Raw genomic sequence first — 25531 nt, forward strand, 5'->3', positions numbered from 1 at the left:
GCACAGGAAAGGGTCAGGGTCCTCCTCTCTGCCTTCTTCGCTACCTCGTTTGCTATGATGACACCATTTCCCATTTGTGCTAAGAGGCGTCTTCATTGAACCTCGATGAATGCTTCAAATATAGACTACAACGGTATCTGATCGCAAACTACTCGATTTCTCTTTGATCTTGCAAGCTCTTCGTCGTGTGGACATCCAGCTAACCAGGCCAAAGACAGACATGACTTGCTAGAACAATGTCCCAAACCACAGATACAGCTTCCCAGCCCTCGCCGGCTGGGACGCCGGGCCAGCAGGGCACCCCAGTCTCGACGCCGCGGCCGAGAGGTCCGCCGTTGCACAAGATCTACGAGCTGCCCGCGCCCATACGAACCTTTCCGCTTCCTAGCTTCTATCCGAGTAATCCAATCTCCCTTTTCCACGTTTTGTACGCATGGACGAAACAGACTTTCTTTCCACCGCCTGCTGAGCCGTCCGTGGTGTACGAAGGCATCTGGTCCCCCGAGTCCAAGTCCGTCAACGTCTTCGACGCGAAGTCCATGCGCGCGCTCTGGGAGCAGGGATTCTATGGCAAGGGCAACCTGAGTCGAAGCGAGCCCAACTGGCTGAAGCGCGAGCAGGTCCGCCGTGGCTTGGTTCCTGGTCAGGTCAGCGAGCTCGTGACGGCCAATCGTCGCGAAGAGCGCAGGCAGATGAAGTGGGAGCGCGCCAAGTCCGAGCAAGAAGCTATCCGTCAAACGCGTCTCCAGGAAGCGCAGGAAGCCACGTCAAAGACCACCGATGCCACTGTTAGTTCCGTCAACGGCCATGAACCCGCCTTGACTGATGCGATCTCGTTACCTGAACCAATTGTCCCTGCCGACCCGGCCACCGAACCAGAATCCCTCTCCCAAGATGTGACCAAGGATGCGTCCATAAATACGCCTACCAAGCTTAAGCCTGGTGTTGTGCCTTCTGCGTCTCTCGACTCTCTGTCTGCCGTCGAAACAGGAATAGTCAACGGTGCCTCTTCGCCCATTGAGCCCTTGACGGCCAACCTTGGATCGGCCACGATCATCGAGCCTGAGGATGCTCTTCGAGCAACCGAGATTGCCAAGGCCCTCGGCGAACCCTTGTCTCCTCTTCTTACTGCCTCATCCTCTCCTACCGGCCCTCTCGAACTCCTCCGTCTGCCTAATTCGCACGCGTCGTTCGCCGCAGCTGATTACGTCCACGCCTCGACGAACGGTATTCACAGTCCGGAGTCGACTCTGGTGAATAGCGACTCAGAGTCTGTCACCCTGAACGATGTGAACGGATCCGGCTTCTCGGTCAACGGCCACTCGTCACCTGTCTCGATCTTCGCAGCGCCTGTCGGTCCACTGGAGCTGTTGTCACTCCCGAATGCACACGTCGCTGTCATTCACGAGTCGAACGACACAACGAACGGCATCAGCAAGGCCAAGGTTATCGCGCCAAAGCTGTCGACGATACCCGAAGATGTCAAGCATGATGGGTCTACCAAGCCGTCCACTGGTCATCTGATCAACGATCTGCTGGATCACGACAGAATTATCAACGGCACCGACACCGAGAGTACCAAGGCACTGAGCACAACGTCAACGGATATTCCTTCAACCCCTACCAAACCTATGAAACGCCGGAAGAGCGTGCGATTCTCTCCCAAGGTTGAGTCGGCCACCTACCTGTCGTCCGACCCTCCTAGCCCTAGCTTTGCTTTGCTGAATGGCAAGTCGATACCATCCCTCAATGGGGGATCTCTGGGGCCTAGTGTCGTGGAGTCGGATCAAGAGCCGCAGACAAATGGCACACATGCTACACAGGCGGAGGCTACACCAACTGAGATCGTCAACAAGGAACACCTTCAACTCACCTCGGAGGAAGCGTTCTTCCTCACCTTCGGTCTCGGCGCTCTTCGCGTCGTCAACCCAATCAATAAGCAACCCATCCCTACCCCCGAGCTCCTAAACCTCTTCCGCCAGTACTCCTACTTCCCCTCTCGCGCGAGCACCGATCTGCACCCCGACGACAGTTTCCTCGTCAACTACGCAGTCTACCACCACTTCCGCTCTCTTGGCTGGGTGCCCCGCGCCGGTATCAAGTTCGGCGTCGACTGGATGCTGTATGCCAAGGGCCCTGTCTTCGATCACGCCGAGTTCGGCGCCATCATCCTGCCCTCGTACTCAGATCAGTGGTGGAAGGATAGCGATCGCGAGCTTCCTCGCAAGACCTGGCACTGGCTCCACGGCGTCGTCCGTGTACTGTCTCACGTGCAGAAGAGTCTGGTGCTTGTCTATGTCGACATCCCACCTCCACCTCAGTTCGACGAGGCCCTCCAGAAGGGCGGCCCGGCGGAGGTCTTCAAGTTGTACAAGATCCGCGAAGTCATGGTCAAGCGGTGGTCCAGTAACCGAAACCGATGACCTAAAATCGATTGTATGTGTTTATGAGTTGTGTGGGCGTTGGACGGATTGGACGGAAGAAAAAAACTAGAGTGGCTTTCTACTGGCAACAAAAGTTTCCAAGCAATAAGCTTGAGTTCTTTGGTATGGACGGAATTTTCATGGATACATGATGTAACACGAATATTAAGGGACATTCATGCCCTCATCTGGAACTTGGGACGACGAGACGAGAGGGCATTGTTGTAAGAGTATGAGTATGCAATTCGGGACACCCGGGAAGGACGGCATCTTCGGTGCAACAGCACGCCCATTTCGAAGTTTCCTACTAGAATACCCCCTTCAAAACACAACATCGTACCCGTTTGCGGTATAGAGCTGTATGATGATAATGAGGCAATCTGCAAAACATATTGTGTCGTCCCACAATTTCCACGAGTCACGACTGTCAAACTTCAATCACGGCCATCCCACGGGCTACGGCGTGATCGTGGCCGGCTCACCGACCAAGGCATCCCAGCTCCGGAGCTCCCCCTTCACTTTGCTTCTTTTAGGATGCCCCTCGGGCGACTCTCAGTTCTACGATCCAGTTCTAGTCCAACCTCGCGCCCGAATCAGACGAACTGCGACGGTGAAATATGTTCCAAGGGCCGAACGAACTCCACTCCTCGTGTACTTGCCCCTGCTCGCGTTCCCAATCTACGTTCAATCTATACGCACTGGAAGGATTTCCCCGCGATCTCTCTCGCTCACTTCTCAGATTCGCGCGCGAGAAGCTACAAACTGCCGTCCGTTCGTCCGGCATGCAGCGCTTCCTTTCCCAAGCGGGAGAAGACTGCCGCTGCAGCGTCCTGCATCCTGCAAGTTTACGTAGCTAGCGCAGATCCGAAATCAGAATGGTCCCCCAGCTTTTTCCGTCGGAACAAAGCGTCGCATTTCGCCCATCCCATGTCGGGGCCCCTCACTGAACCCCCTCGAAAGCTTAGCTCCAATTGGAGATGTGCCAAGTACACAGCTTGTCATGGGCCACATTACAAGCTCTCCATTCCCATTGACGGAGAAACTCTAAAAAGTGCAGCTGCAGCCTGCGAATGCCCGTCCTGGCAAGCCTGGGTCCCCCGCACACCTCCGTGATTCCCAGCATCATCCCCGGCGCGTCAGGGGTCTAACTTTTTGCTTCGCTGAATTTCACGCCGCTGTACTATGTATGTGTCGAGACCAGCTGGCCACAGCTTGCATTGCACCATTTTGTTTACAATGGCAACCCTGGCTCAACCGCACATCGGATCAAACGAACCAGAAGCAGAAAGGAGCGTCCGAACATCTGGTTGGTCGCATGGCTTGGCAATGCTGTTGACGAGGGTTAGGTTTGTAAGGGTCATGCAGCTCTGGGGGAAAGCTACGAGTGTCTCTTTCCTTGAGTCTTGAAACCGGATTCGTATAAGAGGCCGAGATGGCTGCTCCTCGTTCCTCGTATCTGTGTGTGCTGTTTTGTGTACCTTGAAGCTATTCGACTCTCAGCCCGGACAACTCCCCGTGTAGACTATTACAACATGAAGGCCCAAACCATCCTTTCCGCCCTGTTGCCGGCCATGGCCATGGCTGCGCCCCCAGCCGAGAAGCGGGCTGCGAAGCCTCCTGCCTTCTACCTCGCCGGTGACTCGACGACGGCGAAGCAGTCTGAGGGTGGCGGCGGCTGGGGCAACGGATTCCTCGGCTTCCTCAAGAGCCCGGCCAAGGGAACCAACTACGGCGTCAACGGCCGTACGACGGTGGACTACGTCAGCGGAGGCTACTGGGCGACTGTCAAGAAGGCCGTCACCGACAGCGTGAAGGACTTTGACGTCTACGTGACCATTCAGGTAAGCCAGTCCTCTTCTGTCTGCTTGTACTCAGCAGAATATATCGCGTGAGAAAACAACATGTTGATGAAGACCGCCCCTTAGTTCGGCCACAACGACCAAAAGCCCGAAAAGAACATCTCCCTCGACCAGTACCAGACGAACCTCGGCAATCTGGCCAAGGAGATCAAGGCCCTCGGCGCGACGCCCATCCTCGTCACCCCCCTCACGCGCCGCAGCTTCTCCAACGGCGTCGTGACGAACAACCTCGCCAACGAGCGCGAGCGCACCATCGCGGCGGCCACCGAGACCAAGACGACGTACATCGACCTCAACCTCAACAGCCGCAAGTTCGTGCAGGCGATCGGCGAGGACAAGGCGCACTCGTACAACCTCAAGGCGGACGACAACACGCACCTGAACGCCGAGGGCAGCGTCGTCTTCGGGCGGCTCGTGGCGGACCTTGTGCTGCAGAAGGAGACGCAGCTGGCGTCGTACTTCAACGCGAACAAGACGCTGAGCGATGAGATTTGGAAGGCGATTAACAGCTCGACTGTTTGAGGCGGAGCGTTTAGAGTTGGGGTAATTGGTGTGGTTAGATGTATATATTGTTAGACACAATGTACAAAATTTGAACGTATACTCTGGAGGTATCTTATTGAGTACATAGGCCAAAGCGCGAAACTTCTCGCCGCTGATTGCAAAACCCGGGCTTGATTATTCACTTGGTTTTCCATATCGCTGCGAATTACTGGTCATCCTGCATGAGCCACCGAGTGGCAAGAGAAGGTTTGCTTCACTTCTATTCGCATAAGTGGTCTTATTCATGTCCCAAAGCCAAGGGACTTTTGTTATCCAGGCGGATGCATTAATTACTCGGACAGAGAGATACCTTTACTCGGTCTAGTACTCGTTGAAAACTATCTCTAGGTGTCCGGTTTGGCGGTGAGCACAGACGACGACCACCATGGGCACAGTGACAACAATGAGGATAACAAGGAGAAGAGTTTCTACGCTGATCGAAATCTGAAACCAAAGCTAAATAGGCCTATCATCTTGGTCTTGCAATGTATTTCCATTCTGATAAATTCTCAACTCAACATGTCATACAAGATGAACTTTGATAGACCTCAAACCAATTTGTGTCTGCAAAAGAATCCCCACCCCGACTCGCTCGTAGACAGTGGTTGCCACGACAGATGATCTCTTGCGTATCAGCAAAACGTATTGGTTCTTGTCGCCGTCCTCGTTGGCGACCTTGCTCTCCCCTACAACCACGCACTTCCAGCTTCTTGGCTCGAATTTGTAAAGACTCAGATCGACCTTGCATCTCTCTGCAAATTCACCATCGTCGATTGCAAGCCTCTTTGCCTTAGCAACCAGTCGCCCATTCCACTCAGTATCATCAAAGCCTGGCTTGAATGGGTTTTCAAGATCGCCCGTCCATGTTACTTCGCCGAACGGAATGTCCATGTATCGAATTCTTCCCATGACTGCCATCCACGACCATGAAGGAACTGTCTGGCTTGATTCATAGTGTATCTGTGATAGAGAACCTGGGACGTCCGCTTGCCAAAGGAAAGTTCTCTCAAAATACTTTGAGATGACACCATACATGGCTTTAGATTTAAACGTGGAGCCTAGGCGTTTTTGCAGTCCGAGAATCGCCTTTGAGCGGTCATGAGACTTCGTGAGGCTAAGTCCACTGTAGACTTGATAGAGATACTGTACGAGTCGGATGCGCTCGTCTCTGTAATACTCGAGCCCGTACGTTGGGAAGTTCGAGTCCCCGAGGAACATCGATTGTCGGCTTACTGGTTAGTAGGTTGTTTGCGCACTCGACCTTCTCCAAGGGTAACTCACTTTCCAAGCTCCGCGAGCGTCTCACAATGAACACCCTCTCCACATTCCCAGTACATTTGGGTGGAAGTAAAGTGTACGGTTCGTCTTGACAGAGCTCGTTCCTGGAGTACCCAGCCACGGGTGTTCAGAACACCCTTCTCGACGTGTGTCTCGAAGTCATCGATTGCCTCAGCCAAGTAGAGGGTGCCTTGAGAAGTCCGGATGCCTACTGCTGCCCTTTGGGCCCGTTTGGCGATGAACCCATCTAGGGATGATGTAGAGGAGCTAGCCGCGATAGTGCAGTACGCTGAACTGAAAACATCCTCCATTCTAGCCGCCTCGGATCTCCAGTCTTCATCATCCTCCTGTATGATACAAAGGGAGTCGATCCAGAGATATGAAACTCCTAGTGCGCGCGTGACTGTGACTGCATCCCGAAAAGTGTGCGGCAAAGTTTGGGAAGGGATTGTTTTCTTGAACATCTCGATGTTGTCGGCATACGTGCAGACCCTCTGTTCCTTGTTTAGAACTCCCCAGCAGTGGCTTAGAGCCACATAATGGCCGTTCACTTTGCCATCGTTTGTCTCGATGAGGCGCAGAGAGGGGTCACAACCAGTTCCCACGTAAAGCAGCCTTGTCGGCATTTGCCCCGATGGTCTCTCCTTAGTCTGCAAACACTGATGCCGTGTGTTGCAAAGCTCAACCCATTGCTTGAGAAGGTTGAACTGCTGTGGACTGCCAGGTTCTGGAAGTAGAGGCAGTCCCAGTTGCGCGCGGGCTGGGATTTGGCCGTGAGACTCTGTGCAGCATTAGCCACTGGCCCAACGCCAACACTTAGCCACATACCGGGATCAAAGTAGAGTGATATAGCTGGTGCACCGTTGATAGATGATAAAAATGTGTGTTCATCATTGCTCGAGGATAGCTTCACCATTTCATCCCAATTCAGTGACCGTTTCGAAATACAGTGGAAAAGGAAACAGCACATAGGGCATTCATCAGATGCGCGACTCAAATCACCAAGACTCCGATCCAACTCCAGGCGAAAATTTAGGAAATTGGTGTTTCTGCAAGGACTGCAAAGTCTTGAAGATTCAACTGCTGGCCTCAGCGGGCCCCAGTCAAGACGTTGAGTCAAGATACGTCCCCAGCTGTTGTCTGGTATGTTTCGCCACATGTCATCAAGTTTTGTTGTGCGCTTTGAATGTAAGCTTTGGATTCAATGGCAGAGATTGAAGAACTATGTAGACTCACCGGCTACATCCAGTCAGGCTACTTCTCATCCATTGGTCGAGATTGACTTACATTCTGAGTGCACATTGTCGTCGTCAGTAACTTCAAAAGCACCAAAACTTCCTCAACCGATCTTTACTCACGTACTAGCCCGATTCAGTCAGAAAATCTCAGATTCGTCTGGGTATGTTCCATATGACTCACTTGTTCAGAACGCAGCGCGACCCCCTGGTCGGTTGCAATGTTCAAGTTAGGGTCTGGTCGTTGCTCGGCTATCGTTTTCATATCAGAATCGAAGTAGTACGAACCATTTTTCGAGCCTATGTTACGAATACCTCTAAGCTCTTCGACAAGCTCAAGGGCAGTTGCACGTCCTGTGTACTTGGTAGGCTGCCCAGCCATGCGGCGATCTTCATCGATCCCGACAAGAAGCCACGAGGATACGAGCTCCGCCAATCTCCAAAGAGCGGTGTTCTGCTTGACATCGTTCTTGATCCGTTTTATCAGCGATCCCACGACGGGATGAAGTATTGGGCCTCTTGGACTTCCTATCCAGAACCTATATGTCTTCGAAGCTGTGAGGTTTCCGTAGAATTGATCAAGTCCAGCCTTCCCATAGAGCAGCCAGGTAGTGAACTCGAGGAAAACGCAACCCAAACTCCATACGTCGTACCTGCGGGAAATTGTTGTAGTCTTAACGGCGAAATTCTCCATTTCAGGCGGTTCGTACATGGTGGTTCCATGTTTGGTGGTTGTCCCTTCCCGAAGGTCGGTGTAGTCTTTGTGGAGTTTTGCAAGCCCAACGTCAGCGACCACCAGAGTTCCCCAGGAGGATCCGTCTCGAGATTTAGGGAAGTGAAGGATGTTTAGGGGCTTGATGTCTCCATGGCGAATACCTTCTTCGCCTGATCCGTGAAGCTTTTCAATAGCACTCGAAATTCCGTACATTTGCGCAATAGCCCACGTAACCAGCTCCTTACTGAGTTTGGTTCGATCTCTCTTCCAAAGGTCCTGGAGGCTGCCTCCATGAGCCCAGGGAAAGACGAAGCATTTCTGCTTGCCTTTCTTGTACACGGCAATGGCTCGAATCAGATGATCGTCTTTCAGTCTCCTCATCACCTTGAGTGTTTCCATTTCTTTTCGGTAGAACTTCTTCACGTCTACGGCAGGCGTAGAAGTTAGAACCTTCACAGCGACTTCAACATATGGCTTTGCACTTTTGTCTGTCTGTAGAAACGGTAAGTTCATGCGCTATCCGCCAAGAAGATCCACATTCAAGGTACCTTGTCGAAAGTCAGAAAGTCCGTGTATTCGATTTGCAAGCCGAGTCTGCGAACTGCGCCAAATGCGCCTTTATGTGGATATTCGTCTTGCAGATCAACGAATGGCAGTGAACAGTGATGATCGAATTTGTACTCGAATTGAGCCTTTCGAAAAGTCGGGGCTAAGAAAATCCATTGGCGTTGGAAGAAAGTCTCTATAGTCGCGTCGGACCAGTTATCGAAAAGGTCCAGAGATTGTCCATTCGGATCTTTCGGCTTGCCGTCTAACCCTACACTGCATATTCCGTCACCGTTGTCGCCGTTCAATCCAATCGGTAGGTCCGCGTCAGTGAAGCCATGCGATTGGAAGAGTTCCAAGTGTCCCGGGACGGCTTCTGAGCGGACAAGTGTCAAGAATACCTTACTTGCTTTGTCCATGACATAATTGGTCAACTTCTTAAGGTCGCTGTGGGTGAGGGTGGGTATTTTAGCCCTCAATGTTGACTCAACACGGTCTCTTTGAACCAGTGTATGCACCCTGCTTTCGGGCAAGAAAGGATCGCAGTGGTCCTTTGGGGGTTTGCCAAATTTTGGTGGGTTTTTCAGCTCCCGTGTAATGGAACGATAGGAGACCGGATTGGGTGCATTTTGGTTTGTCATTGCGATGTGGTACCAATGACATTGATGATAGAACTTTCAAACTTGCTCAGACAGAGCTAGGAGATATCCACGATGAGCTGTCATCATTTGATATCGACGATTGGCGCCATATGTCTATTTAAGCTTGCAGTCACAAGCGGTTTACCGAAGGATGGGAAGCGAACGATGCGGCGTGCACAGAAGGTGGGTGGGCCGGTCCGTCGCAATTCCAATTGACAAGGCGAGGGAGGTGGATATGAGGCAACGACTACAGACGACCTAGTCATCGGCGGTTCTCTCGGCGCTCAGCTGAGCCTGTATGCACGTAAGCACACATGCAGAGTGTGTGGGCATGGAGAAAAGATGGGACCGAGAAAAGGGAATTCTCAACATCGATCTCGCCAGGTGGGCGCCTCTTGTGCAAGCATAGGTATCTTCATTCAATACATATTTCATGGTCATGACATATAGCACGTGTGTTTCATAGGTAGATATGCGAATGAAATGGGATAGGCATGGCTGGTTTTCCATTCCCTCTGAGGCTGGTGGAAGAGCCTGAGGCGACATGACTGGCGGCAAAGACCAACAAGTCCAACGACTCTTCACTATTACACATTCACAATCCACACCACCATGTCTCACCACCATTTCTCCAAAGGTAATCAGGCGTAATGGTAAGTCATGAGTCGAAATTTATAAATTAAAGGCTTCAAAAGCAAAGCTTTTTCGTATACCAGCCAGCCCACTTTAGGGTGTCATGGAGCACCAAAGCTCTATCGATGTTCAATTAGAGCCGTCACATTTTCTAACCATTACCGAAGGAACAGCCCAACAAAAATAAGGGCACCACCGAAAGCTTCCAGTATGAGAGCCGATAAAGCTGAAAACGAGGTCAGTGGCTGGGCAAATTTGGAACTTGACGCTCGCCTCTCACTTGCGCTAGCAAACGACCGTGGCCACGGCTTGTTTCAGTGGTAGCGGTTTCATAGATATTATGTAGACATCATTCCGCAGTTCCAAGCTTTCCATCTGAAAACCTTTACTTTTGCAAAATGTTTGAAGATTTGCGACGAGATGTTGAGGCTTCTTAATGGAACTCGACTGAATGCGACGCTCGATGGTACATGAAGTGACCATCTCAATGATGTTGGTTTGAAAAGCAGAAAGATAACAGCAGAGGGCAGTCCTGTGCGAGTGCAAATTTGGTTGAGAACAGGACAGAAAGCAAAACTTGACAGAATGTGCCTTATATTGATCCCGCGAGGGGAGCAGCGGGGTGCCCAAGTCTGCCTCCTGAGAACGTGCCATTATGTCGCAGGATAGCGGAGCTCATTGGAGGAGGCTGTTTGCCTGAACTCCGCCGCCATCTCACCCTGCAGCATTGCGATGCACTTCGCCACCCACACCTTCGTGATAAGCGTCATCTGCCATCCCTCCAGCCGCCTATCCCTACCTATATGTAGGTCTCCAGGCCCCATTCTCAAGACACATACATCCATTCAAACGCAATCAGGCTGTGACACCCTCCACGTCAGAAATGCGTTGCCTCGACCAGGCAATATCTTCGTGGGGGTTGCATTCAAAGACTGCACATCAAGGACTGTACGTCCCACAGCCTGCCCGTTTGATCACAGATTGACACCTCCAATCCAGAAGTTCTAAGACAATTAACACAAGGCTGACAAATGGAAAATCTGAAGATGGTCACCCCATCGCACGACCATGTCCATCATGTCATGATAGGGTGTATGTGCCAAGAGAAAACCTAGCCAGTAATATCGCTTTCGTTGTATCTGCGGAGCGTACTGCCACCCAGCGCAGGCGTCTACCACAAAAGGACTTTGCACATGAGGCAACCCGTTTCTTGTCATCAACGCTGCAGAGTGCTTTTCGTTGAATCGAGAAAATATTGCAGAAGCACCGCTGCCAAATTTGTGTTGGAGAAAGGGTACCGCCGATGGAAACCATCACCGTAGCCTTGTGTGGCTGGGTCTTATCACGCGCCTATGGACTCCGGGCCTCCGCAAGATTGGAAAGTCGGCCTGCATCTTTCAAAGAACAGCTTCTTCTGCAGGTCATGAATACGGCTGAGATGGCCTGTTGCTCTTGGCCAGGCTCGTGCCTTTAAAAGCGTGTCGGCATCTTCGTAGACCGGCAGCCTTGCTACAGACCTTTGTGAGCCTCTTGCCGCAGGACTATCTTGATTCCCCCTTTTACCTATCTTGCGTTAAAGTTGATGCATTGTCTATGTTAGTACGGGAACGTCACATCGTAGTCTCCCTGTTCCCGTCCTCAGATAGTACCCCAACAACGTGAACAACTGTTTGCAGCAGGTCCAAACAGCAGTACCGACACATATGGATCCTCAACCAACCCCACGGCACACCAGCGCACATACAAGTTGGCCGACCAGGGGATCAAATGAAAGCTCAGTCAGACCGCGCAGCCCCCGCAGCCCGGCGGGAATAAAGTTAAGAGCAAGACTACTACCAAAAACCGCTAATCCCTATGCCCTTCACCGCCAAAGATTCCTACCAGAATGCGACTTGGACACTGTATTGACAGTCGACACTGTGAGAGAGATAATGAAGAAGGGTTGTATAAACGCCAAGCTTGAACAAGAGCTGTCCGATCCTGAGCAACAAATATGGGGAGCAAATCATAACTTGAAGCGCCTCAAGATACTCGCCACTCTTGTACTCATTGAGGAACCTGCTTACATTATCGATTTCGTCTACAATGACATTTGGGATGACAAGTTGCCCTTGGATCCAGCCAGTCATCCAATGGTTTTCAGCGGTTGGCTAGATGGACACATCGAAAGTTTCTGCCACCGACAGTACTCGGTACTTGCGCCTGTCCTGGACTTTACCACCACAAAACACCGTGTATACGATGAGAGATTTCCCATGCCGTTTGAAGAGGTTCTGGATTGGTCACAAGCGAAAGGAGGCGCAAATGGGCTTGTGTTGAAGGTCAAAATACATGGGAAATACCAAAGATGGGCACCAAATTCGGTAAGGAATCCTCGAATTTGAAGAGCTCACGTTGACTGATATTTTCCTAAACAGAAACTCCCTTCAGTTTACGCCATTAAACGTTTCGATATAAGCCAAAAGGATCATTTTCTCAACGAGAAACAGGCATTGCTGCGGTTCAGCCAGCCAAATGACACGCACAGCAATCTCATCCGACTACTTTTTTCCTACGAAATAGGATCACACATGTTCATGATATTTCCAGGGGCAAAGTGGGATCTGGAAGGGTTTTGGAAGCACAACAAGAACAACCCGTCTTCGTCAGAGAATCTAATCTGGCTCATCCGTCAATGTAGAGGACTCGCCGATGGACTATGCAGGGTCCATGACTGCGGCGGTCGTCATGGGGACATCAAATCCAAAAACTTACTCTTTTTTGCGGACACGGAAGATCCCCCCGGTCGACTTGTCGTTGCGGACTTCACGCTGATGCGATTTCACTCTCCCGACTCTGACGTAACCAAAGCTTCAAGAGTCGACAAAACCACAACCTATCGTCCTCCTGAGGCAGATGGTTTATACAGTACCTTTGCAAGCCCTAAATTTGATATCTGGACACTGGGCTGCGTCTATCTGGAGTTCGTCACATGGCATCTACTCGGTGGTGATGCTATCACCGAGGGTTCTTTTCAAACGGGAGACGGTGAAGTGTACGAGAGCTTCAGTACTGCAAGGCAAAGTGATGATGATGGGCTTGCGTACCGCGAAGACAAGTTTTTCAACCTAAGGCGGTTTCCGAGGAATGCCGCAAAAGTCAAAGCCTCGGTCAAAACAGTGAGTTGAGACTATTGTATTCGCTAATTGATAGGTAATTTGCGCATTTGTACTGATATGTCATAGTGGATAAACTGTCTGCGTGGCAACCCGCATGCATCTCCAGCTCTCGGAGATCTTCTGGCCTTAGTTGAAGATCATATGCTTGTGGTAGTTCCCGACAATCGATGCGATATGCGTGTGGTATATCAAAAGCTTGATATCATTTTCCGCCAGTGCGGCAAGCATGCTGGATATTCCAGGCCTGACTTACAAATATCTACAAGAGGCGCGATTATTGCCCCGCGTTGGACGGAGAAGAGCACAACTTACAGGAGGGTTGCTATCGGAACATCTTCGATACGTCCTAAGTCGAGAGACAGTGAGACAAATCTTGATCTGGAGACCATCAACCAGGTTTTCAGCGACGCCATCCTTTTACCAATGGATCAGCCTGTCCTCCAACCTGCAGGGCCGTCGAACGGGCTTCTTTCTCCTCCAGCGATGGGGCTTACTTTTGGAAGGAATACGCCAAGTGTGCGCAGTTTGAGAAATCTTTCTTCTGGAGTATCCCGCATATCTCTGCCGAGAGATGGTATTGATGTCGATTTTGAATTACACGAACAGCCACCGGGAATAGTGCTGGATAGCCCGCTCACAACGTCAAGTCAGTCTACCAGACGAGTTGAGGGAGCCGAGCAGGGTGATGCTGGCGTCAGTGCCAACGTGAACAACAGGCAGAGGCTTGAAAATCACACGCCAACCTTAAGCGAAGGATGTAGGAGCCAAATAAACGACAGGAAAAATAGCGATGCTGTAGGACAGCTGTCGACCTGGAGAGGACGACTGATTTTACCCGCCAGAAGACGGTACCGGGCGTTGAAGGATAGATGCATGCGACTTTTCAAAGGGTATCTGATAGATTAGTTATGTAACAAGTTTTGCTGGCCGGGCACTGCCCCATACGAGTTTGATATTTGGGCGCTCATCATTTTGATGGATCCGATGATAGACGACAACGACGACAACAATGACGGCGATAGAAATAACGATAGGGACAACAAAAGCAAGCATAAGATATTTAGTCGCTTTAGTCAAAATCATGGGGTCTTAGTAGGACATTCAGACCAAACGCATGTGTAGCGGACACTACCCGGACAGCTTACTGACACCGGCCGATGATAGAGCGAGTAGAAAGTATTGCAAATAAGAAGTATCGCAAATAAGCGTCTCTCATGACTTTGTCCACGTGACAAAGCCTATGTCAAGCAACCGTGACAACTACACGCCCGTGTGCGCGACGGTTTTGAGGCGAAAGTACGGTCAATGGCAGAGGGATGGACATCTTGAGCGAAAAGGAAGGACATTGAACCTAGCTCAGAGTGTGATTCTATTCGCGAAAGCCATGTGAAGGAGACTAGGCCGCGCCGCACAATGTTCCCGTCGTCCGGCTGGGACGCTTAAAGATACAGCGGAGGTCATGAGGCCGCCAAGCTGGGTTGATTGCATTGGCATGTGAAGATTTGCGCAAAAGACTGTTCAAGCTCGTGGCGGAATCACCTCCATGTGGTTTGATTAATCTCGAACTAGAGAAGTACTGTCAGGGAACGAATTGATGGTAGATCTTGAGGAAAAAACCAAACGTTCATCTGAAGTTGCTGTGATGATGAAAAAGATAAGATTAGATCTTGACCTGGAAGGATTCATGTGAAAAACAGTGCGATTCGCTCTCTGATGTGGCACAGTGCCTCATTCCCCGCCTCTTTGTTTCCCCAGAAATGCCCTCCGACCGAGGTTCGTCCCCTCCTTACGGCAACTAGCTTCCCTGGCAAGGCCCGTAGCTCCCCTGAGGTCTCACTTGCTCCCGTCGCGGGGCAGCTTTTCGGCAAGATATTGGGCGAGTCGGCGCGAACCCCTGCCCAGTGCCCGCTCCTAGCTCTCCAGATCGTGCCACCGTCCACTTATTTCTTCTTCCCGTCGCCCATTCACCCCGCCTCGGTTCTCGACACAGCAGACCATGGAATCTCCCTCCAGCTAGAGCGCAAGCGTCTTCCGTTCTCGCATTCTTCAAGAGATACAGCGTCGTGCTCGCTTCTCGCCTCGTCTATCCCCTCCTCCATCCTCCCTCGAACGCACCAGTGACGACAGCCCGCCATGAGGTCCTCAATCTCCTCTGCAGCGCGCGCATCGCGAGCCCTCAATGCGACGAGGCCGGCATCTGCGCTGTCCTTCAGCTCACGCAGTAGATCTCACATCTACGCACCCGCCGCGCGCATTCACACAACCTCCCCGAGACCTCAGGGTGCAGAGGGCGCAGTCGCCTCTCTTCGCCAGGTCTTCGGTCGTCAAAAGCCAGAAACCCCCGCCTCCGAAGCTTCAGGGTCTCCCAAGACCTCTGCCTTGTCCGAAACCACCGCCTCCTCCGAATCCGACCTCTTCGAGCCCTACGAACCACTCACAACGTCCTCCACCCTCGCCGACCTCGACCGCTCCGTCCGCACATACCTCCGCAACGCCAACACCCTCACGACAGCAATCCGCCGCGAGCGCAGCCGCCTCGCCCAGCGATGGACCTACGAACTCATGTCCGACGACCTCATGCAGATCCAACGCCCCTTTGACTACGACAACAAGCCCAGGCTCCTCAGCGCAATCTACCTGCGCGACCGCTGCCCCTGCCCGCAGTGCGTCAGCCCCTCCTCGGGCAACAAGTCCTTCTCCTCCGCCGAGATCCCCGACGCCCTCAAGTTCGACACCGTCACCAAACACCCCGACGGCTCCCTCCACATCACCTGGCAGCACGACATCCCCCGCGCCGCCGCCGCCAACCACGTCTCCGTCTTCCCCGCCGCCGGCCCGCAGAGCATGTCCCGCATCGCCACCGAGCAGTCCCTCCCCTTCGCCCCGACGCGCGTCTACTTCACCAAGGACCCCGTCAAGCGCCTCCTCTGGGACAACGCGATCCTCGCCCCGCGCCTGCAGACCATCCCCTACGCCGACTGGATGGCCGGCGGCGACGCCTTCCGCGCCGGCGCCCAGGAGCTCGCCGCCACGGGCCTCGTCTTCCTCACCGGCGTGCCGCACTCGGAAACCGCCGTCGCGGACATCGGCCTCACCTTCGGCGCCCTCAAGGAGACCTTCTACGGCCGCACCTGGGACGTCATCTCCAAGCCCGACGCCGAGAACGTCGCCTACACCTCCTCCTACCTCGGCCTGCACTCCGACATGCTCTACCTCGAGTCCCCGCCCCGCATCCAGCTGCTCCACTGCCTCGAGAACTCGTGCTCCGGCGGCGAGTCCATCTTCAGCGACGCCTTCTTCGCCGCCCGCGTGATGCGCAAGCGCCAAGCCACGCAGCTCAAGGCCCTCGGCGAGGTCAAGGTCCCCTACCACTACTCCAAGAACGGCTTCTTCTACCGCCAGACGCGCCCCGTCTTCAAGTTGACCGGCAATGGCAAGCACATCGAGGACGTCTGGTGGTCCCCGCCTTTCCAGGCGCCCTTCCACATCCCCAACAGCGACAAGGAGCGCGCGCGCTTCCGCGAATGGCACAGCGGCGCGCGCATGTTCCAGAAGATCCTCGAGGACGAGGCGCACATGTTCCAGCGCAAGCTCCAACCCGGCGAGTGCGTCCTGTTCGACAACCAGAGGGTGCTGCACGGGCGTCGTGAGTTTGACGCGGGCAGTGGTCGTCGTTGGTTGAAGGGCACATACGTCGCCAACGAGGATTTCTTGAGCACGTTGAACAAGTTGCACGAGTTTCGCTATACAGACAGCCGAACGTAGTCGCATACTAGGAGCATATCACGACATACACAGATACCATATTCAAGTAGACTAACGACAGATCATATTCTGTCTCTTGCATGTTAAAACACTCCCAATTGAAGAGAAGCTACTTTTTGACTGCCCGATGATACCAACGCCACGCCTTGAGCTTGGAGCTCTGATGCCTTGATAGATAACGTCCCGTGATCCCTTTCATGAATGATAACCCGAAAAACGACGAACACTCAATGCACTGCCATCCTCTAAGCTTCCCACTTCTTGGCCTCGACGCCCTCGGGGGGCTGCGTCTCGACTGTGCGGTCCTTCACGTCGTTCCAGTCGGTGCTCAGAGCGGTGCCGTTGCTCTCGGTGAAGCTCTTCATCATAGCGCGCTGCTGCTCCGGGGTCGCGCCCTTGTACAGGCTCTTGAAGAACAGGTTGATGTCCTTGTCCTCATCATCGTCCTTCTCGTCAGCCAGCACCGTGTCCCAGTTCTTGGCGCCGGACTTGGATGAGGTCGGGTAGGATGGGCCCGCAGCGGGAGCAGGGGCCGGCTCGACAGGCTTCGCGGGAGCGGCAGGGGCCGGCGTCGTGGTTGTGGTGTTCACATCGGAGGGGTCGGCTTTGAGCTTGGGCCACTTAAGGACGGCAGCTTTCTTCAGCTGGAACTCGACCTTGACAGACTTGACGCTGTGCTTGCTGCCGGCGGGGTCGATAGTGCCGTAGAGAGGGATGGTGTACCAAGGGTCGTGGCCTGGGATGTGGCTCATACGAATCTGCGAAACGTTAGTTCTCGTTTGGATGCTGTTGCCAGAGTGTCTGCTCACCTCCTTCTCTCCATACTCAACCTTGAACTCGTCCTTAGGGACATTCTTGACATAGACGGACGCCATGACGTCGGTGTTGGTCTGGTAGAAGTCCGTACGCACGTCAGTCTGGACGGCAGGCTTTCTGACCGACTCAGCCGCAGCGGCCTTGATCTCGTCCTTATCCTCCTTTGCGGCCTCCGTCTCCGCAGCCTTGTCAGTCTTGGCGGTCGCAGCCGCCGCCTCCTCCTTCTCAAAATCATCGATCGAAACGTTAGGCGCGAAAGAGGCAGTCACCTTCCTCCTCTCATCGTCCGCAGGGAGCTTGTCCATCTGCCCCAGAATCTGCATACGCAACGCAACCGCCGCATTGAGGCCGGCAGGCGCCGTATCCGCGAGGTAGCTGTTCCCCTGGGCCAGCTTCTTTTGCTCTAAAGCCGTTCTGTAATCCAAAATGGTCTGCTTTGTGGCGGTGGAGAAGCCCCTCTCGTCGGTCTCGGGCCTCCTAAGGGCCGGGTCGGACAGCGAGACGCCAGCCTGCTCGGCCATGCGCTGCACCCACATCGCGCAGGCGTCGGCATCGGCGAGGCGGCCGAGGCGCATGTAGGCAACGGCACGGCGGTGTTGAGCATCGCGCATGAGGTCGCGCTTGCCTCGAGCGGCGGCGGCGGCGTAGGAGAAGTCTGCGTCGCGGAGGGCGCGGGCGAAGTCGCCTTTGCCAATGTGGGCCTTGGATCGGGCGGCGAGCCAGAGAGGGGAGCGGGAGGTCTTGAGGGCGTCTGTGAGCTTGGTGATGGCGAGATCGTAGTCGCGCTTTTCGAGGGCGGCCATGCCCGCGCTGGCGGCTGTGCTTCCAGACATGCTTGGCGGGGTTCGGGTTGGTTGCTTCGTGGATGCGGATGTGGATGGATGATGTGTGGTGGAAAAAACAGAGATTGGAAGCGGCTCGTGGTGGATTTAAAGGCCTACGACCCCCTTGATAAACGGCAAAAATTGTGTACAAAGAAGGTTCAATGGAAGTGTGGTAAAGCAAACGGGTACGGGCCCAATAGGGTGCTGGATGAAGCAAACGGTGAGGTTGCCTTACGGAGGGGTCAGACTGTTCTGGAAGCTGTGGTGGGGCCGACTGTGCGATTCTGCCGGCAAGCTTGGGCCACCCCGCATTCTGGGCTGTGACCGCCTTTTTGTGACCGAGACCGTTGGTGGCTTGCTCACCGAAGCCGTTGCCCCTCACCGAGTGCTCCTTCACTGAATCACGACCACTGTGACATCACAACTGGCAAACATCTCACCTAATTTCAGGAAAGCTTCCAAGATGTCCAACCACAGCCTTAAGTCATCATATATATCATTAAGATTAAAAATACTCTAAAATAGGTATGCTTGAAATGGCGATATGCTTTATGCCCTTATTCCTTGCCGCTGATGCCAGGCGTAATCTTCTCGTCGGGATACTTGCGCGCAAACATGCCGAGCGCTTTGATGGAGAAGCTAAACTTGTAGTTAGGGTAGATGATGGTGCAGCTCTTGTTGAAGACGCCCTCCATGGACTCTTGCAGCCATTCGCCATTGGCTTGCTGACGGTCCATGAGGAATTGCATGCCCTTGCGAAGGGGCTCGATGTTGGGATACTCGGCCTCCATGAGTCCGATCAAGGCCCAGGCGGTCTGCACAACCAAAGAGCCGCTGGGGTGCTCGTGGTACTCCGAGGTCTCGCAGGCCTAGTCATGTCAGTTGAAAATTTTGGTTCACATGAAGATGCAATCCTTACCTTGTAGCTCTCGGACCATCCGCCGTCCTCTCTCTGCTTCGATACGAGGAAGTCGCAGCCCCTCCTCGATACCTTGCTCGTCTCGTAGATATCGCCCACACTAGCCAGACTCTCTAGCGCAAACATGCCGGCATACGTGAAGCAGATACCCCAGCTGCCGTACCATGAACCGTCGAACTTCTGGTGGGACCGAATCCAGTTAACAGCACGGTGAATGAAGACTCTAATATCCTCCTTACGGTAATCGGGCCAGTACTTTTGGAAGAGCGAGAGCGCAGTGACGCAGGCAGTCGTGCATTCGGGATAGTCATACTCAATCATGATACGGCCGAAAACCTCGGCGGCGTTGAGCATCTCCATGTACTCACCGCCACGACGCTGCTCGTACGAGCCTACACCACCGGTCTCGTTCTGGTACACCAGGATGCAGTCAATCGCGTCAAAGATGCGCTGGTCGTCGAGGAGCTGAGGAAAGCCCTCAGTCTTCTGCAGCATAATAACAGACTTCAGCGCTTCCGAGATACAGTCGCTCACGGCGTAGCCCTGCTCACGGTTGCTGAAGGGCCAACCGCCCTTGCGCTGCTGACGGTAGCACTTGTCCGAGTCCTTGCAGTTCTCGCGGATTTGCTGACGGTCAAGGAAGCCGAGTGCCTTCTCCAGCATGGGGCGCCACCTAGCCTCTTTCTCGAGACCAGCCGCGACAACGCCCTGGATCATAAATGCGGTGTCCCAGCATTGCACACCGTTGGTGCCGTTGCCAAGCATACCCTCGGCGTTGACCCAGAGAGAGTCCTCGAGTCTCTCGGTGTGTCGGCGAACAGTGTAAGCACCAGGGCCGTCGCGGATGTAGCAGACGACGTGGTTCATGGGGCCGTTGACAGGCGCCAGGCCGAGGTAGTCGGTGTTGGCGTCCTCCATGTCGACCAAGTCGCTGGTCCACGCCTCGGCCCGCTCCTTGATGTAGTTGGTGCGCAGGTAGGGGTTCCAGACCTTGACCAGCAGCCAGTTGACTGTGTTGAGGAGCCAAGACTTGGGGTGGTAGTTATCCACAGGGGCGATATCGTTTCGGTGAGTCTTCCAGTTGATCGCTGCCCAGGGCTCCACAAACAGCTCCTTCTTCAGAGAGCGGATGACGTCCGTCTCCTCGACACTCCAGCGACGAGAGTAGATGTACGACATGGGCAGGAAGACCTGACGGATGTGGACCCACCACCTCCAGGGGTGAATGGGCACCCAGTTGGGCAACAGCCAGATCTCAGGGGGCACGGGATTGACAATCTCCCAGTCGACGACGCCGAGAACGGCAAGCCACCACTTGGACCAGTGAGGCCCTTGGGTTGCGCCGCCGAGCTCGTGGAGTCTCGCTCTAGCCTTCACCATGACGGGCTCCTCCGCGTCAACTCCAAGCAGGCGCAAAGTGGTGTAGTTCAGCGAAGTGCCGAAGACGGTGCTGATGCCTTCAGTGTGAAGACCCCATCCGCCCAGCTCAGGGTGCGCGCGCGCAAACAGGTAGTTCTTGATCTCGGTCGCCTTTGCGGAAGAGATGGGCGACTTGGTGACGTAGAGCGCAATGACGGTACTTGGCAGCAAGAACATGGGGCCACCGTATTCACAACCCCAGTCGCCAAAGGGCAGTTGGAGCTTTTCGACGTATTCGAGACCATTGAGGGTAGCTTCGAGGGGATTCTTGGGTTCGGGAAGGATTGGGAGGTCCTATACAAGTGCAACAGGTTAGTGATGCACTCGGCGCATGTCGCGTGAGGGGCTCTACTGACTGTGGGGAGACCCAAGAAGTACTTGTCGGCGGCGGTCTGGGGCCACTCCTTGGAGGCATCGTCGTCCTCGAGATACTTCCAGATATGGCGACCGTCCTCGTCCTTCATGCGCCACTTTGTGCGATCCGTCTTGGCCTCGATGCGGGGTCTCTTGGGCCATTCTTGCTCTGCGATGGCCTCCGCGACACGCTTGCGGGACTGGATTGGCTTGAGGCTGTTGCCGTTGCTCGAGGCCACAGAGGGCGCTTTCTTCTCGACGACCATTTTCGCGGTGGTTCGAACCTTGGGGAAATCAGTCTGAAGGTCCGAGGGTCGAGAGAAAGGTGTCGTGAGCACGGAAGGGGGGCGAAAGGCGAGAGGCACCTTGGTGACGGTGGGCGTTCATGCACTTATTAAACGACGGCCCAGTCAGCACACAGAGCGCGGTCCCCTGCGTGTCTCTCTGAGGCGGTGTCCAGAAAAAAAGTGACCAGACGATAAGATGCATGTGCTCGGCGATAACCCACCACATCCTCGTACGACACCCCTGCTCCAATCATTTTAATCAGCACAGGGGGCCCAACCAGAGCGCTCAGGGGTCTTCCCCCCATTGGATCACTGGCAAAGCAGGTCAGCACTCAATCAACCGCTTCTAGGGGGACGCCAAAGCAATATCCAATTCAAAAAATTCGATCCGTTCGTCTCTGCAATTGACTTTTGATCATGTACAGCACCAATTTGCCGATCATGGACACCCGCAACTCCAACCTAACGTAAATGGATACGCTTAAGCGTTTTTGACAGGTGCCATGTTGCGGGCGGCACCAGGGGGCTCTTTGGGATAAGCTTCAGCGGCTTCGGGTGCCTGAAGCCTCTATGGGCACGAACCAGCCCACGGTCCCGTCCAGTGTCGTTTTTTTGTTTCGTCGGGGCGATCTGCCGGTTGACTTCACACCACCAGGGAATGAAGCCACCGATGCTCAGGCCCTGCGGTGTGCGGTGCCTTCCTTCTCAGACAGTGAGGGTGCCGGCGGGCGTCATCCCATTGGCCAATGGCTGACGAGGTGGGGCGGGTTTCGTCGTCTCCCAGCTGCGATGGTCCAGTGTCTCCCCGCCATTTTGGGGAATTCGGATCATGATGCACCAACATCCATGACTGTCTGTCGTCCGCCTCCAAAGTTACGGGAGAGTCATTGAGGCACTGCTCAAGTCAGGCAGTGGTCATTGACAAATGGACAATGCTACACCCGACATGCTAGGCCGTCGTGGCCGACTTACCCCACAGCCTGCTCATCAGTCTAGCCCCATCGTTGACATACAGGATCCAGATCCGGACAACAATGCTGTCGGCTTAGCCATCGCAAAGTTGCAGGAGATCCTCGTCTCTGTCTACGAATCACTCGAGAATAAAGAAGTTCTCCGTGTACCATACAAATTCCGTCCAGCGTCTCGAAGGAACCGTCCCAGCGCAGCCCGCCCAACCCGCTCTCGACCCGCGCCATCCGTCCTCCAATTCCCTGGTCGGACTGAGAATGAGAGCATTAAATTTAGTACGCGCATGTTGATCTATGCTGTTGAGTTCTGCGGCTGACGAAACTACTAGCTCAGGTGCTGAAGATTATTCACCTCTCCCACAGCTCCCTCCTGTCTGGTAATCCGGTCACCAAGAGGTCAGTACTTATCAAGGCTTATTTCCCTTAAGGCCTGTTTGCTGAAGGCAGGAGAGCGTAGAAATTTGTTCTACCAATGTCCCGATCTCTTCAAGAGTCAGGCCATTGTTGACGGCCTGGTCGACGACATTAGCTACACCCTTGGAATAGGGCGGGATGACCTGAATATTGTCAGTATTCCTGCACCTCATACCTGACAAAGTCTTACCCCTTCTCAGGTTGCCAGCGCCAAAGGACTTTTGGCAGGACCAATTATTCTGCATATGAGAGACTCGTCCAGTGTCAGCGCATCTGCAAGCGATACTGTAAGACTCATCCCCGTCAAGGGCCATGGTCCGACTAACGCAAGCTAGGGGGTCACAATCCCGACAACGAGAAACATCTCTCAAATCGACTTCCAGCATGCTAAGTGGGTGCTTGTAATCGAGAAAGATGTAAGTTCTTACGAGTCCCTGATCAAGATGGCATGCTGATCAGCGCAGGCCACCTTCCGAACTCTCGCTGCTGCACGCTACTAGGATACGTCATCTGCCGGGCAAGGTATTCTAATTACGGTATGTTCGCTCTGACACGTGGTCTTTGATGCCATTCTAACATCAGTATTAGGGCAAGGGTGTTCCCGATCTACATACAAAGCAGTTCCTTCATCTACTTCATTCAGCCAAGCCAGAACTCCCCATCTACGGCCTTGTCGACTTTGACCCATACGGAGTCAACATCATGCGTTGCTACAGCCATGGATCCCGAGGACATGCTCATGAAGTCGGAGTCACCGTTCCGACCATGCAGTGGCTTGGAATCAAGAGCGATAACCTCGTCGGTCGCCGAGATGTGGAGGTCGACGATGACGACCTTGCCGAAGTCCCCAATCCTACCTTTTCCAGGCGGCAAGAATCTAAAAGCAACTTCGAAGCCACAGGTGCGCTCAAAGAGAGGGACCGAAAGATTGCGAAGACCTTGCTGGGAAACATACCCGACGACTTGGACGAGTACAACATCGAGTGTCGAAGGGAGCTGCAGATCATGCTATTTTTGAACGTCAAGGCAGAGATACAAGCGGTGGATGATGCCGGTGACATTTCGAACTGGCTGGATGCACATCTGACGAGAGTTTGATTTTGGCAGCGCGACGTCTGGTTTGCTGGGAGTTTTGCTTTTGTTATTCACTGTTGATGGTCGTTATTTGGACTGGCGCATGGTTCATCCCGCCGCGAAGGAAGAGGCGACGGCAACGCACAGTGTAGAGTACGTATTACTATCTACGCACCGTGTTTCCACCCACCATCACTCAAAAATTTCTACTTCACCTCTCAAGACTCACTTCGCGACGCCAGAAGCCCAGACCCCGGACAATCTCAATCAAACATGGCGCCAAAACTCTCAGAAGAGGAGATCGACGACCTAATCTACTTCTCTCGCGCGGGCGAGCTCGCCGACCTGCAGGAGACCCTCAAGGCCCTGTCGGAGCGCGAGGCCGCGTCCATCGGCGAGGTCATCACAGCCGCCAAGGATGAGGGCAAGAACACCTGCCTACACATGGCCGCGGGCAACGGCCACATCGGTACCTAATCCCCTTCCAAACCCCTGCGCTCGTCGTTTTCGACGCCGGAAGTTTCGATGCGGATGCTAATATGTTTCGCAGACGTCGTCAAGGCGCTAATCGAGGCCTTCGAGCCCCGCCCTGCTGACGAGAAGAAGGCGTACGTCGACGCCGCCAACGAGTTTGGCAACACGGGCCTGCACTGGGCGTGTCTGGGCGGCCACCTCGATGTCGTCAAGCTGCTTGTGGAGAACGGCGCGTCGCCTGCGATTGCCAACGACAAGGACCAGATCCCGCTCGACTCGGCGCTTTTCAACGGCAAGAGGGAGGTTGCGGATTGGTTCCTGGCGCAGTCTGGAGGCTTGGAGAGCGGAAACCAGGAGGGTTTGGAGGGTGCGGCGGCGACGGTTGAGATTGAGGATGATGGAGAGGAGGAGAAGGTCAAGGATGGTGAGAAGGGCGAGAGTAGCAAGGCTTCATAAGGTTTGCTGAATTGAATGAGTTAACGACAGGACCCCGGTGCTCCGTGCCAAATGATGGTGAAAGCTTTATTGTGTAAGGAATACTATCTTCATGATGCGTAGCCAGACAAGAGAGCCAAACAGCTTGCTTTTTAACCAGTTGCCAGGTTGACGCAGCATCCATGCCGGCTTATAGTATGCGTCCTTTAAGTTCACTTCGGCCCCTTCATGCCACAGGTCCCCGCGTCTTACGACACTGTCTGGGACGATGGATGCCTTCCAAAAGAACTCACAGCTACAGCCCGAGGCAACTCGCCTTACCAGCTGCTAGCATCTCATAGAGAGTTTTCTTATCTCCCCCTAGAATGCTCAACGACGGCAAGGAACTGTTCCTAATTCGCGCCGGCGCGCCAGAGCATTCGTGGACTCCCAAGACACGGCTTCGACAAGGCAGCGAATCGAGCACGCCACAAGTCCTGGCGTAATTTCCAGGACGGTATCGAAGGACTGAATTAAGCGCTTCACGGTCGATATCTCTCTATAGAACGGCAGCTAACTGTATGTCGGTCCACAACTTTATTACAGTTGGTAGTACGGCAGGTGATTTAGCGCACGAGTAAGCCATTTCTAATCAGTAATATCAACGCTAAGAAGATCTCTTTACTGGTGGAAATATTTGATTCTGAATGTATCTTTATGTTGACTGGTCGGCTGAATTGAGGAAAATCTACTGTTATAAGTGGTAAACTAG

General features: G+C 53.7%; 8 protein-coding genes across 8 annotated transcripts; 5 read left to right on the forward strand and 3 right to left on the reverse strand.

Annotated features, from left to right (window-relative positions):
* Positions 1–236: 236 nt before the first annotated feature.
* On the forward strand, positions 237–2423 carry GCG54_00000666 (putative tRNA-splicing endonuclease subunit tsp-2; the record flags this gene model as incomplete). The annotated part of the gene is made up of 1 exon (XM_045400800.1): positions 237–2423. The coding sequence occupies one exon, from the start codon at positions 237–239 to the stop codon at positions 2421–2423; it is 2187 nt and encodes a 728-aa protein (XP_045263473.1).
* Positions 2424–3955: 1532 nt separating this feature from the next.
* GCG54_00000667 (putative rhamnogalacturonan acetylesterase YesY) lies at positions 3956–4804 on the forward strand (the record flags this gene model as incomplete). Its single annotated transcript, XM_045400801.1, has 2 exons — positions 3956–4264; positions 4349–4804. The coding sequence occupies 2 exons, from the start codon at positions 3956–3958 to the stop codon at positions 4802–4804; spliced, it is 765 nt and encodes a 254-aa protein (XP_045263474.1).
* A 543-nt stretch (positions 4805–5347) lies between these two features.
* GCG54_00000668 (uncharacterized protein) lies at positions 5348–9240 on the reverse strand (the record flags this gene model as incomplete). Its single annotated transcript, XM_045400802.1, has 5 exons — positions 5348–6053; positions 6107–6884; positions 6932–7283; positions 7523–8545; positions 8602–9240. The coding sequence occupies 5 exons, from the start codon at positions 9238–9240 to the stop codon at positions 5348–5350; spliced, it is 3498 nt and encodes a 1165-aa protein (XP_045263475.1).
* A 5924-nt stretch (positions 9241–15164) lies between these two features.
* On the forward strand, positions 15165–16796 carry GCG54_00000669 (Gamma-butyrobetaine dioxygenase; the record flags this gene model as incomplete). The annotated part of the gene is made up of 1 exon (XM_045400803.1): positions 15165–16796. One exon carries the CDS (start codon positions 15165–15167, stop codon positions 16794–16796), a length of 1632 nt encoding a protein of 543 aa, XP_045263476.1.
* A 245-nt stretch (positions 16797–17041) lies between these two features.
* On the reverse strand, positions 17042–18445 carry GCG54_00000670 (Protein SGT1-like; the record flags this gene model as incomplete). The annotated part of the gene is made up of 2 exons (XM_045400804.1): positions 17042–17554; positions 17606–18445. 2 exons carry the CDS (start codon positions 18443–18445, stop codon positions 17042–17044), a joined length of 1353 nt encoding a protein of 450 aa, XP_045263477.1.
* A 548-nt stretch (positions 18446–18993) lies between these two features.
* GCG54_00000671 (Lanosterol synthase) lies at positions 18994–21394 on the reverse strand (the record flags this gene model as incomplete). Its single annotated transcript, XM_045400805.1, has 3 exons — positions 18994–19305; positions 19356–21068; positions 21131–21394. The coding sequence occupies 3 exons, from the start codon at positions 21392–21394 to the stop codon at positions 18994–18996; spliced, it is 2289 nt and encodes a 762-aa protein (XP_045263478.1).
* A 946-nt stretch (positions 21395–22340) lies between these two features.
* GCG54_00000672 (Meiotic recombination protein rec12) lies at positions 22341–23895 on the forward strand (the record flags this gene model as incomplete). Its single annotated transcript, XM_045400806.1, has 7 exons — positions 22341–22659; positions 22713–22779; positions 22841–22949; positions 22998–23084; positions 23133–23213; positions 23298–23333; positions 23386–23895. 7 exons carry the CDS (start codon positions 22341–22343, stop codon positions 23893–23895), a joined length of 1209 nt encoding a protein of 402 aa, XP_045263479.1.
* Positions 23896–24144: 249 nt separating this feature from the next.
* Positions 24145–24801, forward strand: GCG54_00000673 (uncharacterized protein; the record flags this gene model as incomplete). Its single annotated transcript, XM_045400807.1, has 2 exons — positions 24145–24340; positions 24422–24801. The coding sequence occupies 2 exons, from the start codon at positions 24145–24147 to the stop codon at positions 24799–24801; spliced, it is 576 nt and encodes a 191-aa protein (XP_045263480.1).
* Positions 24802–25531: the final 730 nt, after the last annotated feature.

This window comes from Colletotrichum gloeosporioides (genome assembly GCF_011800055.1).
Source record: "Colletotrichum gloeosporioides strain Lc1 chromosome Unknown consensus_50, whole genome shotgun sequence".
In the NCBI taxonomy this organism is placed as follows: domain Eukaryota; kingdom Fungi; phylum Ascomycota; class Sordariomycetes; order Glomerellales; family Glomerellaceae; genus Colletotrichum; species Colletotrichum gloeosporioides.